At 41.3% G+C, this 18,031-nt stretch overlaps 1 protein-coding gene across 2 annotated transcripts; it reads right to left on the reverse strand.

Annotated features, from left to right (window-relative positions):
* Nucleotides 1–1,125: 1,125 nt before the first annotated feature.
* togaram1 (TOG array regulator of axonemal microtubules 1) lies at nt 1,126–17,414 on the reverse strand. 2 transcript variants are annotated; one of them, XM_076978455.1, is made up of 22 exons: nt 15,246–17,414; nt 13,329–13,392; nt 11,555–11,680; nt 10,984–11,241; nt 9,954–10,156; nt 9,167–9,399; nt 8,728–8,816; nt 8,419–8,589; nt 8,091–8,156; nt 7,733–7,902; nt 7,276–7,444; nt 6,969–7,190; nt 6,632–6,749; nt 6,312–6,417; nt 5,783–6,018; nt 5,178–5,336; nt 4,782–4,908; nt 4,300–4,412; nt 3,948–4,119; nt 3,327–3,546; nt 2,678–2,764; nt 1,126–2,341 (listed from the first exon to the last, which is right to left on the reverse strand). In XM_076978455.1, the coding sequence occupies exons 1-22, from the start codon at nt 16,281–16,283 to the stop codon at nt 2,082–2,084; spliced, it is 4,407 nt and encodes a 1,468-aa protein (XP_076834570.1). In that variant the 5' UTR covers nt 16,284–17,414; the 3' UTR covers nt 1,126–2,081. The 2 variants fall into 2 exon arrangements, with proteins under 2 accessions (XP_076834570.1, XP_076834569.1); XM_076978454.1 differs by having other exon boundaries at nt 11,549–11,680.
* Nucleotides 17,415–18,031: the final 617 nt, after the last annotated feature.

Here is an 18,031-nt window from a genome sequence, read left to right on the forward strand (position 1 = left end):
GGCGCTCATGCAGGCAACTACATCCGGGTCACACCACACAAGCGTTGCGTTTGTGATCAACAACTCGCGCGCGTGTTGCGCAGTGCAGTTGCTCCCTAGAATCTTCTTGAACTGATGAATGAACACCTTTATTGATGCCAAATTTGGGAATCGTCTCTCTCTCTCGTCTGTGTATGCATATATTTTTACATATGTTAAAGACAACATTTTCTAACCGTTTTTGACCATCCTGTCTTTGGTGGATTTTTTTAGATAAAAAAACACTATTGCATATGCAACTGTTACTTCATTCATCATAGCTTGAATAAAATGTTTCGGAAGAAAACGTATTGAAATGTTTTGGTTGTGAAAAGTTTGGTGAAAATACTAAATACTATTCATCTTATACCTGCAGACTCACTTATTTACATCGGAACTTTTAATATGAAGGCCTGAAAAACATCCTTAACCTTAATAAGTCATTAAGACTTATGCACTTAAAAATTCCTTAAGTATGGGAATGTGAGAGCATTTATCGTAACGGATTTGATAAGGAAGTCATACATGATTTAGCTCGTTTGACCTGTTCAGACAACAAGAATTCCTTTGGCTCTCTTTTGCCATCCTAGAAATAAAAGTGGCTAATACTGAACACTTGAGAACTCTCCAGGATGATACAGAGACCACACGCCTCATCAAGAATCCTCCACTAAGATGAAACAAAACCATCAAAAATATGCTCATTATGCATGAGATAAATGATCATTTGCAAAATTACTGGCACTGTAGCTTGCAAACGCTCTAGATGTTGCACACAAATTTATGAAACAGTTACCACACACTGTTTCTCATGCAGGATCCTATATTACTTGCAAGAGATAACCAAGAGAAGGCTTACTTATTGATTTGTTGAACACTGGAAAACCTTGAGTACTTCACTGCAATTTAGGTAGTGAAGGCTTTTATTAGTCTCTTCTATATCTTTCTCTTTAGTTACACACCTGGAATCGTCTTGTGTATGTGTGTGTTAAAAATGTAATCATTAGAGCTTACAGAAATAAACATTTTATTATATATATATATATATATATATATATATATATATATATATATATATATATATATATATATATATATACACAGTATATCAATATATCAATCTGTCTTACACCATCTTGAAAAACATTCCATATAACTGAACATTAGATATGGAAATAGCTAAGACTGGCACAATACGGAATGAGAATTACAGCTCTGGGCATGAATTTGTTTACTATAAATGTATGTTAGTGTGATGCTAGATTTCAGCAAATGTTTTGCTTGTTACAATTCACCAAAAATACATCTGTTTTACATCCAAAGTTATTCAAACATCTGTGCATGAAAATACATCTAAAGTACAAACATATTCTGTTTACTCCACCAATATACCTGGTCATGCAAAAGTCTAGGACAGGTCCCACTTATAACATAGACCATAATCAATTAGTTAGTACCTCATTAAAGGAGTGTTTATCTATCTGCAAAATGTACATTACATACTGCAACATCATACAGCATATATTAAGCTAATACTGTGCCATTACACTTATTAGCTATACAGTACAAAAGTAATTTTGTGAATCATAGCTTTTTCTTTTTTTAAAACAACCATTTAAGACTCCTCATTGAAAAGTCACATTACGCATACCAAACAACAAAAAGACTATAGATCCTTGTTCCTTGTGCATGTGATAAATTACATTCTGCACAGTTACCTCAGGATATGTCAACAGAAAATAACAATCATAGAACAATATATATCTATAGTCACCATGACAACAGTTATCATGATAAGTGTTAGTATTTCAAAGTGCAAACAGAGCAGAGCTCCTAGGCGTGTTAAACCTGATGTGATTCACTAAAATCTGTGCTCCTTATTTAAAAGGACTTCTGAGTTTAAGGATTTAGCTTCTGCTAATTCAAAATGTTAAAAACGTTTGACTTTCTTCCTCTCTCTTTTATTTAAAGTGCAGGCACAGTAAGAAATGCACAAACATCTCCATCTTCAAGTAGAATCCATGTTGGGGTTTATTTTGGTCTGGAGGTCTGGCTGGCAGATCTCAGGTGATTGGGAGGTTCTTCACAAACTCGCTTAGGCTCTTGCGGATATTGGAAGGTTGGGAAGCAGCGCAGTCCAGCAGCGCCGGACCCATGTGGGCATGAAGGGCTTGGCATAGGTGGACAGTGGCCCCCCTCACACTTCCACCCCTCCCGTGGACCGTACCACTGTTGCTGGAGGTCCCCAGGAGGTACCAGAGCAGAGGGAGCACCTTCTGCTCAACCAGTTGTGGCTTGCGGGGGTAGAGTTCCCTAACCAGCTCTATAAAAAGAACAAAGATAAATAAATCAACCCTGGACAGCACTGGGTTATTACAAAACCATTTTCTTAACCTAGAAAGATTTCATTCAATTAAAGTGACAGTATTTGGTAACTATGGTAACTCTCTGGAATGATTAATATCAATATTATAAATATTATTAATTAATATAGGAATTATAGTATTTCTGGTAAATCTTGTTTTATCTCTGGCATCTCTTAGCATATCAGTGGAATGGCTTTCTGAAAGAATAGTTTTTTGATAAATGTATTTGAATTTGTAGAATATTTCTGTATACACAACCACAAAAGATTAAACACTGTATATTGTATACTTACCTGCAACTTTATCAACAAGATCCACTTTAGCTTTTCCATTGAGAAATTGAGCCTTTGTGCAAAACGGTTGAAGAAGTAGTGTGTTATCTGAAAAAAGACAGATCAAGGACATTGTTGGTCAAGTTCAGCAATATTTATGGTAAGTCTTTTTAGAAATGTGTCCTGCTTCATCAAAATCACTAATTATTCACATAAAATGTTACACTAACTAAATATATAGTATCAGTATATAGTACAGTATCTGATAGGAGCACAAAGCTCTGTTTGCAAATGGTCATTTGGAACGCATATGCATAATTATTTGAGTGAATAGGAAGAACAAAAGAGCCTAAGCACATCCACTGTAAACTCCATTATTTAACGATCTGCTGGCAGATAATGCAAGATCTCCTGTCAGTCTAACAAAAATATTTTTTCTTTATATTGGACTGTGCCTTAATATGAAAGGAGATTTCAATTTGATCTGCACCACAAACATCTAGCCAAGAACATTCTTTTACTGATTTGTGTGAACCTTTTCCCCAACCTAGCAACCTTTCATCAAAAGATACAAAGGTAAAACAGAACACAATCATTTTTGTTGTTGTTTTTCTAAAGCCCAGTGGCATGTGTCCTTCAAGATGTTTTTTAAAGAGAGAAATGAACCCACCAAGGTTATTGATGAGAGCTTGAATGGCACCTATTGTTGCCATGTAGATGGCATTATTCTTGGAGTTGAGGTGATTGTCCACTATAGCTGGGACTAAGATGTAAACCACTTGGGCCAGGTTGTCTCTGAGCAGTGTGATTATCTTCTGTAAGGCCTCCAAGGCATAGAGGTTAACCTTGCTATTTGACTCCTGCAGTCGTGCTTTGAAAGCATCAAATACCTGTAGCAGAGGAAGAGAGGTATAGAGCAAGGTGCCCATGCATTCATCAGACACTCACCATATCAGTGCCATTAAGCCCTGGAGCTGATTTGATTTCGAGCCTTTTCATTTCAACCGACTGATTTTTCACAAGTCATTCACTTAGATTTTTTGGTTTAATGCAATTTCAAGGATACACTTGGGTGAAATCTTCACATACATTGTAAAACAATGGACACGACTGCCCTCCACTGTAATAGTTAAAACTGATTGTCGTAATATTTTCTACTCTGAAGCATCTGAGCTTTGACGTTTCTTCAGATGTGCCAGCATTTAATGTTCTCCAAAGTATGACCCCGTATACAGATCACTTCTGAAAGCTGCTGAAAACATTAAAAATCAATTCAGTTCAAATGAGTTACCGGGAACATGTTGCCCACGACCATATATGGGTTGTCCTCGCAGTCGGCCACCAGCTGATCAATGCCCTTGATGCGCTCCCTGAAGTCTTTTGAACCCAGCAGGGCCTTGAGCTGCTTGACGTACTCCGTCTTGTCTGCAATGCTGTGGATGTGTGCTTTGCTGCCGTCTTTGCTGAACACACACAAGAGAGAAAACACAAGGATTGGTTTATAGTGTCCAAACAGAAAATGAACGAGGCTGCAATCAAATTAAACCAACATCAACACTATCAAAAATTGCAAGCATCAAAGCAGATCCAATCAGGATGCACATTTTTTTGTTGTTGTTTTGATTAACTGTTTAAATATTCACCTGCTGGCAAATTGAGGTTCACGGGTGAGAGAGGAGGTACGCATGACTCCACAGCTGGGGATAGAGCGCCTGCCTCGAGCTGAAGGAGTATCCTGAGGCATCTCACCCAGACCCTAAAGCCACATCAACATCATGGAGCGATGATATTGAAGTCCACATGTTGCTTCATACTTTGATTCTATCCCAAAGGTTTCAAGCCGGTTCATTTTGAACCATGCTCTGTCCTTTCACTACTGGGTCTGGGACTACACTGTGCAATGCCTTACTGTAAATACAATATGCGGTGCCATGCACTGTACAAATACTGTACTTTAGTATTTGTTTACAATATATCTCTACCATGACAGTTTAGATGGTTTTTTTATTGCTGTCTGTTTCACCTAAAAGTTTTGTGAATAAGCTTTGTTTAGTGAGTAAACATGGGGCATAGTGGCTGAATGGGATAAAAAATCCTCATCATGTTTCCAAATATGAATCACCACCTTGGATTTCAGAGTGAGGACAGTGTCCCTGATGGTTGCCAGATTTTTGGCAGGGATGTACTTTTCCACCATCTTATCAAAGTCACGGTGGGAGGACAGGAACAGCAGCATACGCCGGCCAAAGCACCTGAGACGAGGAACAGACCACAAAACAGGAGAGAACCGTGAGTGAGGAACCCGTGACTTACAGCACACCGACTATTTATCTTACCAGAGCACAATTTTAAAAGGCCGTCTGTGTCTAGAAAACACGATAGTGCTTCTATTACTCTACAATTTAGCAGCATTTGCTGACTTCAGAGTATCAGACTAGGAGACTAAAAGAATCAGCAAAAGATTACTATCTGGGAAACTGAATAAGCTTTGTAGAATTCTCGTTCTGATCCCAGTACTAACCTGGTTTCTTGGGAAGAGTCCTGTGCAAACATGGAGACTGCAGGAATAATTCGCTCTGTGACGTCTTTCGCCCCAGACAATAAGCGGCCAGCACCAATCTTCTCTACCAAAGTAGCCAAGTGCTGAGCTGTGCACTTTCTTACTACAGCATTCAGATGACTTTTGAGAAAAACAGAAGGAAAAAATGTATGTATGCAGTACAACTTTTAGCTTCTATAAAGAACTTAATACCCTTATGTATGATCTAAAGGCACCATCAAATGATCATATTCTATTCAATGGCTTAGTTTGCACCAGTTAGTGTACGTCTGTATTTTTTAAACAGAAAATGTTTGCATGTCCTCTGTGAGCTAGCTAATTAGCCTATTCTTTAAGCGGTGTGAAGGGCAGTTTGGATCAGCAGAGTGGAGATGGAACGCAATAAAGAAAATATTTAAGAGGATAAATAACTAAAAATATTGTGCTAGGCCAGGGCAATATTTTGAAAGAACAATGGAGAAGTAAAAACAGCAGCAAACTACAGCAGCCAAAATGAGTGCTGTGTTAGCTTCTTGTGTTGCTATCTGAAAGCTTATCAGCTTAAAGCTCACTGCAGGCTAACTGACCAGAGTCCTCCAGCGAGAAGGGCGTTCATGCTCCGAATGGGGGTGCAGTTCTGCACCATGCTCTCCAGAGCTGTGTCCACGTCCTGCCTGATGAAGCCATTGGACTCCGCTGCTTTGTGGAGGAGGACCTTAGCTGTAGCCTCCACTTCCTGGTCCATCCCTTTCTGCAGGCTGGAGTACAACTCCCTCAAGGACACCACCGCCGTGCGGGACACGCCAGAGCGCAGGTTCCGCACCTGCAGGAAAGACGACGTCCCAGCCCATTTCAGCCACATCCAACACTGCCACTGCCATCTTAAGTATAATCCACCACTGCAATGTGTTATGTAGGCGGAAATACCTTAATCACTAATTACAGTTAGATATGCCATCTCAATTTCAATTAGATGAGAAATGTTTTTATAAAAAAGTACTATGCTAACTCTGACTTGACTTTGTCAGCAACATCACCTGTAATGTGTACATGCTGATGGTGGTTGTCAATGTTAGATTTCAGACAGATACACAGTCAGCAAATCTAGTGGCTTACCTCTTGAATAAGAACAATGCAGACATCATGAAGCCTGCTGCTAAGCACATCAGAGTGATACTGAGCCAATCTACGGATGAACATCAAACCTTCAATTTTCTTCTCCCTGTATGAAGATATTGGACATAGTCACACACTGTAACCATCGGCTACTGAAAAAAAAATGCTAAGAGAAAAGGGACGAAGAGGAAAAAAACTGATACTAATAAAGTCACTTCACTAAATACATGCATACTTACCATATATGCAGAACACCATAAATGACTTGCTGTTTAACCTGCCCTAGCCAAATGCTTCAGAATTTTGCAGGTGTGACTTACCAGTCATCAGAGCTAAGCAGTCTGAAGCTCTGAGCGAGAGCGAGGTCTGGTTTGGAGAAGGGCCGTAAAGTCTGCTGCTCGTGGGGATCCTTCCTGGGGGTTCCTGGTGTGAGTTCATCTAGAGAGGAATACCAGAACCCAAACAAACTGACTAGGACTTTTAGGGCTACCAGCTCAACTTTGGATCAAATCAGCTTGAAGTCTAACTGCAAAACATTATTCAACATGGAGAACTAGATTTAAAACATTGTTGTGTAATGCAGTGTTAACAGCAAAGGCAATTTACGTGCAAGCGCAGTGATCACACATGAAGCGCTGAAGAGTAGGCAACACTCACCAGAACTGTTTGAAAGGGACGGGCGTGCTCTGTTCAGACTGGGAGCTCGTCTGCGTCTCAGCAGCGTTTGTCTAGTAGGGACAGCCGTGGGGGGGCTGGGGTGAAGCGGGGGACTCGAACTTTTGACGGGACTTCTGGGGGTGCGTGTGGTGCTCAAGGGCAAATCATCCAGGAGGACACCGGTCTTAGTCTGGGCTGGAACACTACTGTTCAGCTGCAGGTCTGATGGGAAGGAGGTTCAAGGGTAAGCGGTAAGGTAAGGGTCTCAGGAAACATGAGGGGAGTGTTCGCCGAGGTCAGCCGTTACCTTTCAGAGGTGCCACGTCGTCTGGGCTCACGTCCCTCACCGTGTGCCTAAGGCTGCGTTTCATTCGCTGCGTGTTCTGCCACTCCGCCTGTACGGCTGGAACTTCTTGCTGCTCCAGACGAGGCTGACGCATCTTATCTCTTATAATCCTAGACACCTTTGTCCTCTCCTGGGAATACACACGTACGAATCACCACATAACATCTTATGACATAACGTCATTTAGAACCCAGAGGACTAGGATGAAAATACAGTATGTAACTTTTAGTCAATTTCCTTTATTACTTTAGCAGTTTTACTACATCAAATCTTTATTCTCAAACTGGAAACAAATCGTTCTATATTAACAGGAAATCTAGAAATCACTGCTGAAGTTAGGAAAACTGTGATCAAGACAAAAGTAAAGTGAAACAGAAAATGCTGTTCAATAAAAGCCAAAAAACATTGTGTCTCTTACCACTACTTCTTCTTGCTCAGGGCTTTCTTCTGAACCAATATGTCCAGCAGAAACAGCATGGCCATACACTCCAGCCAGTGGCTCCCAGGAGGGTTTCCTCTCGGACTCCTCCTGTTCCAGAGACACCATCACTCCAGGGCGGCAGGTAAGACCAACAGAGCCAAAAACACCTGTCATGGGTGGGGAAAGGTGCCAGTTTAAGGCAAAGCTGCATGAACCTGCACAAACATCACAGGCTAAAGCACAGGACTCCTGTGAAGTGAAGGCAGGGGCCATATATTTTCAACACATAATTGGTCTTAGATCTTACTGGAAATGTGATTAGATACAAAAGCACAACGAATAGATAAATTCCAACCTCTGCCAACTACTCCTTCAGACATGTCGTCAGCAGGGGACGCCCTGGTGCTTTGCACTTGAGATCCTGAAAAGCACAATACATATTAACATGTACTCCATCAAAAATCCCAAATATAACTTCTGGTTTCATAGTGGTTTCTTCATGGTGCAGAAAAACATGTCCATGGGTGCAGGCATAGCAATGTACAAGAGGATCAGCAGGGGCTTTTTGTTTGTAGAATAGGGCTTTTAAAGCAGTTTTTACTTTTTTAATATAGATTTTTGTTGTTGTTGCTGCAGCAAATGATTTGGATGCAATTTCCAGGAGAGCGGATCAGTGAGCTCACCTTTGGCAGGCCTGAAGGCACGGAGAGGCTCTCGACCAGCAGGTTTGGTGTGTGGAGGCGACATTGCTTCTCTGGGTCTCTCTTCCTCTGCTGGCCCATTAGAGTATGTTACTCTTTGACCTACTACGCTCACGCTCAAATCAGAAAGAGCCTTTTCTTGCTGTTGGACACCTGCGATGCAAAATCACATTGAAACCTGTAAATACATTCCGACTTAAACCTCCCTCTATGTAAGTGGGTTATAAAAGCGTATTTGGGGTTGTGGTTACCGGACCAGAAGAAATCCTCCCTAAAAATCCTCACACGTACCTTGAGCACTTGCTTCCATGGAGGAATGTGTCTTCTGTCTTCCTGATGGCACCCTAGCAATACTAGATTTTGCTGCAGAGTTCCTAGGGCTGCAACGATGAATTTAGCAACATGACCATTCTTTAGAGTGCATATCAAACTCCAGCACAAACATATTGGTGTTGCTGTATGTGACTAGTGTTCCACTTCAGGTTCATTAGTTGAATCTGCTAACAAACATTCAACTTGCTGGCTTTGCACAGGAAGTAAAATGGATCCAGTAATGGGGCTGAACAAAATGACTCCTAAGAGAAGCCAGTATATGTTTGTATGGAAATGTGTGCATGGACCAGATTTCAGACAGACTTCCAAATCTAATTGAATGAGTGAAGAGCTCAGTGCCAAAGGATTATCAAAGATTAATGTATGTGTGTATGTAAGAGCAGGACCAGGCATCTACCTGATCTTGGTGCCGTTGGTGATGGTGGACGTTGGGGGTGAATACAGGCTGGACAGGCTGCTCTCGCTGAGGGGGCTGGTCAGAGATGGTGAGGTGTGGGAGGGGGAGTCTGTACTGGGCTCCAGCTTCACCGCAGAGTCCGGGCTGTCTGGGTCTGGCTCAGAGCCACTCGCATTCACCTTAGCCCGCTTCTTAGCCGCACTGTTACGCAAGTAGCGCAGGGAGTTCATCATCTGAAAAATAAAGAGTCTGTCAGCCCAAGTGCAACTGCCCATACCCACTATATCCGTCAAGTACAAGTACATACAACAATACTATACAAGTATTGAAACATTTTGCCCAGTTTAAGCTGGATCCTCCCTGTATGTTAGGTAAATGACATTTACTGGGTCTATTAGTAACTACATATCAATGCATTGATGCCAGAATATATCTTAACTAGGTTAATTTATTTATTCAAAGCCACCATATACCCCTGAGATAAACGCAAATGTAGCATCAGCAGAAGGAAACATCGTCTCATCATATTTGGACACCTAAGCAAAGCATATCGCATGCATGGTCAGCTTTAATACTGGGATGCTACAGGACCTTTATTATGTAGACACAGACGTTAGGTTTGCCAGCTTATATTAGGACCAATGCTGTGTTTATGCATTAAAATCCAGGAAGTAAAACACTTGAGTAACATTTGCAGGCAGCAACCAGAGAAATCTATCAGTTAAACTAATGCATCTGCAACTGAGATACTCCGACTATGTACAACATGATATATGTTCCTACTGACCTCCTCCTTGTCCACTGGCTCCTCATCTGGGTCATGTAAGCTCATGAGGGCGAGGTCCAGGTGGAGGTTCCTGCCAGGCTTCTCTTTCTGCAGGGCTTCCATTGGGGAGGTAGGAGGAGAAGGCCTAATCAGTCCTGACGAGGTGACTCTCGTGCGTGAAGTGCACACAGGCAGTGGGGAACACCTGCTGGAGCCAACTTCACCTGCATGGGCGAATAAGGCAATCTATAAGCTACGACGAGCAGCAACCATTAGCAGATATTAACTCACCATAACATTTCGCAGTGCCTTAGTACTACGTTGCATATGTTTCTCTATCTGAAAGTGCCACTGAAATATGATTCAAGCAAGATGGACAGAGAACGGCAACTTCTCATATGCATCTTGCCACAATTCATGTAATGGCAGCACAATGAATTAGTGCTGAATAACTGAAAGCACGGCATTCCTAAGTCCAGAAGCAGGAAGACATTTATCAGAGCTTAAGTAAATGTGTAACCCACCAATGATTCTGTTTTAGTTTAGCTTAGTTGTGATTCTTTTAGTTTATTGCATCATGAAATCTTACATTTCAATACAATTTGATTCCATTTAATTATTTCGGCACAATTCAGAATTATTTTAATTCTGATACTGGTAGATGCTGAAGAGTCAAACTACAGTACCGCCTAGCTCTGCTCATGGCTAGCACATCTCGCCTCTGCTAGACACTGTTCCATTACCGAGTGAAACCATGTCAGATGAAGATCATCAAATTTGAATTTATGCATTTTCTACATTTGACAAGTGGTGACTATAAATGAAAATTTTATTAATCCAAGTATATGCTCATTTTTTGGTTAAAATTTAATTCATGTAGTATGTATGACACCACAAAATTAGGTCTGCTCATCACTTTACCACTGACGTGGGAACAAGTGCAAGACAAGCTTAGTGCAAGACGAACTTAACTTAACCGGGCACCCAAATAACCGGCCATGCCTCACTGTGTGTGCCTAGTACGTTCTTAGCAATGTAACCATGCGCTCACCAGTACTGTCCCTCCACGGGCCCGGGTCTCTGCGCCGAGGGCTCGTGTCTCGCTTGTTGGGCCATGTATTGGACATGGAGAGTGAGGAGTCGGCGTGTCGTCTACGAGGCAGAGTAGGAGTGAGCTGCACTCCCGGAAGAGTGGCCAGAGGGTAGGAGGGCAGTAGGAACGACCCGGGGGGAGTTGCATTGGAAGGAAGTGAAAAGGTGCGCTCTACACTGGGGTTCCCAGACAGCAAGCGGCTGGATTTGGGCAAACCTGCATGGGAAAGGGCGTTCATTCTCACGAGCATCTAACATGACAATACATTTGCATTAAGTTTTGTTCAGCAGCTCCATTCATTTGACACCTGAGTGAAGTTTCTGACTAAATAAATTGTAAAGCGCCTTGAGTATTCTGAAAGGCGCTATAATTTGAACATTCATTCATTCAACTGATTTCCTTGTTCCCAAATATCGTATTTAGCAATATATTAACACAAAACAAATTATGCAACATTATAAATTCTACATTTTGTACAGGTATTTCAATGATATATAAAGTAAAGCCAACATCAATAAGTCACCTGTACCAGCATCACTGGGGTTAACTGCTTTGAAGATGTCTGGGTCCGAGTCCAGGCTGCCGCTACGGCGAAGTCTCCCCACGCTCTCTCTCTTCCACCCTGGAGAGTGGAGCTGGAGAGGCTCCACTGAACCTGCACATGAAACACAGGCAGAACTGTAGAGGACACGTTCAATCTTCAGACCAGCATATGAAATTAAGAGCTGCAGATCATACTGCAATTTAAATAACAATATTTTCACATGGCTCAAATGTACATCAAAAGTAGCATTAAGTTTAAGAAAACTTAAATTCATAATAAAATCTGCAGATGGCAGCGAGGAGCAAAAGTGGCTATGGGAAAACTCTGGAGAGCTGTGGAGAGCTCTGGATGGGAGCAGCGCAGGCCCGGGGAGTGGGGTGCTGGCACAATCAACTGACTGCAATAAAACATTCAAGTCTGGTCTTGCTTGTAAGTTCACATTGTCCTTGCCAACAGAAGTGGGTACAAAGCACAAGCTCCTTATATCACACAGACTGCTGCTGCATGCCACTGCTTAACGCTGGCCAGGTGATACCCAATACTTAAAGAAGCCATGTTATATAGATTACAAAGATTAATACATATATGCTTTGGCAGCAGTCCAGATGAGGTATCAGAATGACAATGTTTTGTTTAGATTGTTTGGGGGTGTACTAAAAAATGACATCTGTAATCCATATACATGTATTATCAGTATTATACTATGCTGATATAACACTGATTCGAAGCATTATCACCTTAGACTAAACACAACCGCCTAGCAGATAACAAGTGTCACAGTACACCCACACGGTATGAGGCCTTCAAGGTGCCCACTCTAAAGTGCTCTACTCAGTCATCAACAAACTTATCACAGCTAAAGTAATGAATGGAACATGAAATACATTCAAATTCATTTGTCTTCCTCTGGTCCATCTGGTTCATTTATTTGTCTTCCCCTGTTTCTAATAAATACTGTCCCCTGTTTCATAATACAAATATGCAGTCATGGTCACTTGGCAGTCATGGTCCGGTGGTAGGGAACTGGTGTTGTGAGGGTCGTGGGTTCGATTCCCAGGCCTGAGGCCATGAGTGAGGTGCCCTTGAGCAAGGCACCTAACCCCAACTGCTCCCCGGGCGCCGGGCTAGGGCTGCCCACCGCTCTGGGCACGTGTGATCCACAGCCCCCTAGTAATCACTAGTGTGTGTGTGTGTGTGTGTATGTGTGTGTGTTCTAACTGCACAGATGGGTAAAAGTGGAGGACAAATTTAGATTGCGGTGCTGAAAGAAAGTTGACGACCTCTTCGTACTATGCACTTCAGCATCAGCTGACCCTGCTACATCAGTTTACGTGGCCCACCACTTCGTGGCTGAGTTGCTGTTATTCGCAAACACTTCCATTTCCTTATAATACAGCTGACTGTCGAATATTTAGGAGCGAGGAAATTTCACGACTGGATTTGTTACACAGGTGGCATATTGTCACAGTTCCACGCTGGAATTCACTGAGCTCCTGAGAGCGACCCATTCACAAATGTTTGTAAAAACAGTCCGCATGCCTAGGTACTTAATTTTATACATCTGTGGCCATGGAAGTGACTGGAACACCTGATTCCGATAATTTGGATGGGTGAGCGAATACTCTTGGCAATATATATATATATATATATATATATATATATATATATATATATATATATATATATATATATATATATATATATAAAATTACATATATATATTTTACATATAGTATGTAATAAAGAGACATTTACTTACCAAAGTTTGTGACAGGAGATTCCTGATTCAGCCTCAAGGAGGTAGTGAGATTGTCCATGCTAGACTAATGCAGCAACAACAACAAAAATCAAGCCCATGTTTCCATATTTACTGAGCATTTATAAATAAGTAGCTAACTTATTATATTTTCAATTGGGGATGTGTTCTGAGATTTTTGATTCTGTGTAAGTGCAACTAAATTACAGCTTAGGTCTGAAGAAGGCCGGGAACGTATTTAATGTAAGGGTATAAATTTAACCTTTGATTATACCTTACATTTTCTCCATGAAAATGTCTAAAACTCTGAAGTCGTTGGATCAGGTACTCAGAACTGCACAGGGTCACTTTTTTCACCAAGAGGTGTGAAAACAAGCTTGGTGTCTAATTCCACAGTGCTAACCTTACCTGAGACTTCATAATCTTCCCCCTTCATTAAACATTCAATGCACTAAGTGCTTGGTTTCCACAAGCAAAACCACACATCCCTATTATCGGATACATTAAAAAAGATGAAACTCTTTTGTTTCTGAATATAATTTTTCACTAAAAATGCTTGTGAAACAACTCTCTAGCAGACAGCAAAGTGGACACTGACCCCAAACTATTTAAAACTGTTACATAGGTTTTCCATGAAACCCCACCTTTTTGCTCATGTTTATGAGCTTACAAAAGAGAAATCAGCCAAAAAGGATGCCAGGGCCTCTCTGAGCTAAATACACAAGGTGATTTTCAGTGGCAAGGAAAAATAGTCCCCTAAGGTTTCAAGAGCTTAATTAAGCCCAGCCACAGACACAGACACAGGGAACAGTGAGATCTTTATCACAATGTCTGCTTTGGGAATATGATCAATTATCTCTTAACTCCAAACAACAGTCAACCTTTCTGACAATTCAAATTAAGAGTTGTAGATATGTTGCTAAGAAACAAGTAGTGTTACAAACAAAGCCTTTGCAAATATTTTAAAGATCATTTCAGTATGAGTCAAAGTTAAAATGGCAGTTGCTCAAAAAAAGAAAATTAATTGTTGATTTAAGACACATATAATTCCTTACCTTTACCAATTAAATGCATTTAAATCATTTTATTTTAAATATACTAATGCACACACCTACACTAATGCTTGGAAAAAGATACGCCTGTCTGTGATTTAAATGTGCTTTAACCTTCCCTGTCAACTCTACATTAATATCCCATGTTGTGCAGTTTGCCACCTTAGGAGTCAACACATGTATGACTTTTTGAGGTGAACAAGATATGTCAAACCCTCTTAACCCACTGGTCCCATTCTGCATCGTGGGAGGTCGTAACCAGATCAGCACTGTATCTCTTCTCTCTCTGACAACTGACCCTCTCTAATGAATCCTCTCTATTTCTTAGGACATGCTCACAGTCCCGGCAAACAGCCAACAAGATTCAATAAATCATTTTAAGTCAGGAGGGGATCTAGATATAGGGAATACTTGAGTTTGAGCCTAAAACACTTTTACCCCTGACAGCACATTAGCCTTGTCTAAAAGAACACAAAGTTTATGTAAGGTTGTTTTATTGCAATTTAGTATTTCTAGTTCTATTTTTAAAAATTCTGATGGTTGTAATAGAAGGGAAACAGTACTCCAAGATCTGTCAATATAAATTGTATTATATATCAAGTAATTTCAAAACATGAGGGGGGGGGGGGGGGGGTCTGTGACTTCTGTTAATCTTCACCAACATCAATTTAAAATACTCAAATTGAATCAAGTTTGGGAAACAACTTATAGCCTATCATAAAAAAATACTAAGAGTACAGTTACATAAACAGCAAGTTTTCTCTAAAGTAGCTCTTTTCACAATAGTAAAATTATATATGTTTATCTTCTTCTTTGTGTATTTGTGCATGTCTTTATGTAAAATTAACATCATGAGGTAATCACCAACCTTATCAGATAACTTTCCATTTGATGCACTGCAAGGTTGATGGTTTACAGAACATGGGTTACAGACACTAGACCTTTCCCAGGGTAGCTTGTTCTTCGCCTTGCTGGCACTAACTATTCTCCTGTGCGATGGGAGGTCATCTGTAAGAGAACCAAGGCTGCCGTAGCCACTCAGCCGATCCGAGTCTGGTTCCGTGCGGAGGCTCTGCGCACTGTTAACCCTACCCCCATGAACGACCCAGTCCAGGTCAGCTCCTGAGCCAAACTGAGGCATGCGCCGCTGACCAGGCTTGGGGATGACCAGGCCGTATTCTACCATACCATCCACGGATAATCGGGGGAGAATGTGTCTGGCTCGTCGTGCCTGTACAGCAGCCATAAGTCCCTCCACATCTCCAGTGAGCTCAACCCTGTCAATTGCCTTCATGAGTGGCTGTTTTTTTCCTGTGTCCAGACAATAGTCAAAAACGGCAAAGAGCTCCAGAGCTGCATGCCTGACCCTCTTTTTGTTGTCTGCAAGATAAGGAGCGACTACAAAACACAGATTGGGGATATTGAAGTCTTTTCTGGGGTGTGTGAGCATAGCAGCTGTGATGATGTTGACGACATCTTCTCTGACTCTGGAATTTTTGTGCTTTAGGTGTCCTATTACAAGTTCCAGAACTTTCTGTGGACCTACAAACCTCATGAGCTGCCTAAAAACATTCATGTACTCATTCCGAGGAACAGTCCGTGTGTCTCCCAAAGTCTTGAGAGCTACACATACAATCTGTTTATGATATCTGTCCACATTGTAGTCCAGCTTTTGAACCAGGAGGTTGATCACCTGTAAAGTGCCATACAAGACTTTGAAGTTGGTATCATCCAGAAGTCTATGTAAAAAATGGATGAATTCCACAATACTGTCATAGGAAACGGTTTTCAAGTCCAGATCTGAAATAATGTTCTTCAGCTCTTCTACCCCATTTGTTCGGTTCTGGTAATTCTCGTGATCAAGAAGCTGTTCGTGTAACTCCGGAGGTATAAGCGCATAAATCATCGTTGATTTGACTGCTCAGATTCTGGTCAAAGTCACGTTTTGCGAGGCGCGGCGGGGTATATCCACGTCTCCATATATTCGTAAACAGCTCATCTTTTAATGGCTATGTGCGCATCAAAACACGCTCAACGAGACGTGCACAAACGGTAAGTACATTTTAGTGCAAAGAAGTCAAAAACTCGAGCAAACAGACAGATATAACTAGGTATACTGATAAGCTGTGTAAGGAAAAGCGCAGCGTCGATACAATAGGCAGTGATTCTCAAGTCCAACTACAGCACCGACCAAATATGCACATTTATCACCTGTCACTGTAGCTAAAGGGGAAACAACAATAATGAAGTGGAGGTCTGAATTGACAGCTTACATGGCAAAGGGCCAAAATGGGCGTCATTCAGGTAAAACCACCTGTAGCTGACTAACTTTCTCCTCTTCTACTGTGGTTAGAACAAACACTGTAATAACTCGCTAGCTATCTATAACATCTAACAATAAGGCACTGCGGTATTCTGATTACTGTTAGTACATTTAAATACGTAACCAGGTGTTAGAAATTCAACTTGTTCGCCAAAGTTAGCTGCCAAGCGAGCTAACTGAGTTACACGCTTTACTATCCAGAATAGAGCTGGAACTAGCGAGGGTAGGTGTGTGAAATAAACGACAAACGAACCTCTTAACTGCCATCTTCTGTGACTAAAAGTAACCTATGTTGCTGAGCCTACAACATCACCACAACCCATATATCGTTAAAAGGACTGAAGCCTCTGCAAGATAGCTAGTTATCTGGCTAGAAGGTTCTGGGTCAGCAGTGGTTTGTACAGCTGCTGTATCGCCAGCCCAACGTGTCGCAGCTCAACTCGGAACTCAACCCGTTATCAGCCAGTTAGCTGGGTTAGCTACCGCACTACAACATCAGGCATCACTTTCCAGTATTGTTGTCAATTACAGTATTTTCAAACACTGTGGCCTCCGTCGAGAACGACAATAGAAGGCACGTTCCTCTTCAAATCCCGGGTACGATCCTGTCCTTTAGTATATGTAAACACAGATCGGAAAGTCTTCTCGGTCCACAGTCGCTCCTCTCGACGCTGCAGCCAGGACTGGTTGGTGTTGGGAATCAAAATGGCGGAGCGTGTCACTAACCAAGCGCTTCCATGGTGACGCCCGCTCTCGCGACCTCGGAGAGTCGAACTCACGCGTGGTCATTTGGGAGTTGTTGATGGATAATCCAGCCAAGTATTTGACCATACATTATGTTAATACAAATAAGGCATAACAACTTTATAAAAAAGAGCTCAGCAGGTTTTCACCTATGGCTTGTGAGTAAATTTAGATCTTGATATACTTCACTGATACTTTGTTTTACATACACACTGAAACATTTCTATGTTTTACATTTCAAGATGTATGGACCCTTCTAGATGTCAAACTATTTTGGGTATTAAACTATTAAAAGTATTTTCTCACTCTCAGCTGTAGGGCTTTTTTTGTATAAACAACAAATGTATACTACTACTATCTTGGTCTAAACATTTAGTCAGAGTGAACTAGAGGATCCCAAGTGAATTAGTGTTATATATAATATTTTAGAATTATAATATATTTGTAGTCTTAGAATTAAGCCTTTCACTTTTAATTGTACCTTTGTGAGTTTGTGCCTCAAACAACCTGAACCGCAACACCACCAAAATTGTGGAAAATATAAGAGTTCAGGAAGCATGAACCTTCCTCATTGAAGATTAAGAACA

Source organism: Brachyhypopomus gauderio, chromosome 17 (genome assembly GCF_052324685.1).
Source record: "Brachyhypopomus gauderio isolate BG-103 chromosome 17, BGAUD_0.2, whole genome shotgun sequence".
NCBI lineage: Eukaryota > Metazoa > Chordata > Actinopteri > Gymnotiformes > Hypopomidae > Brachyhypopomus > Brachyhypopomus gauderio.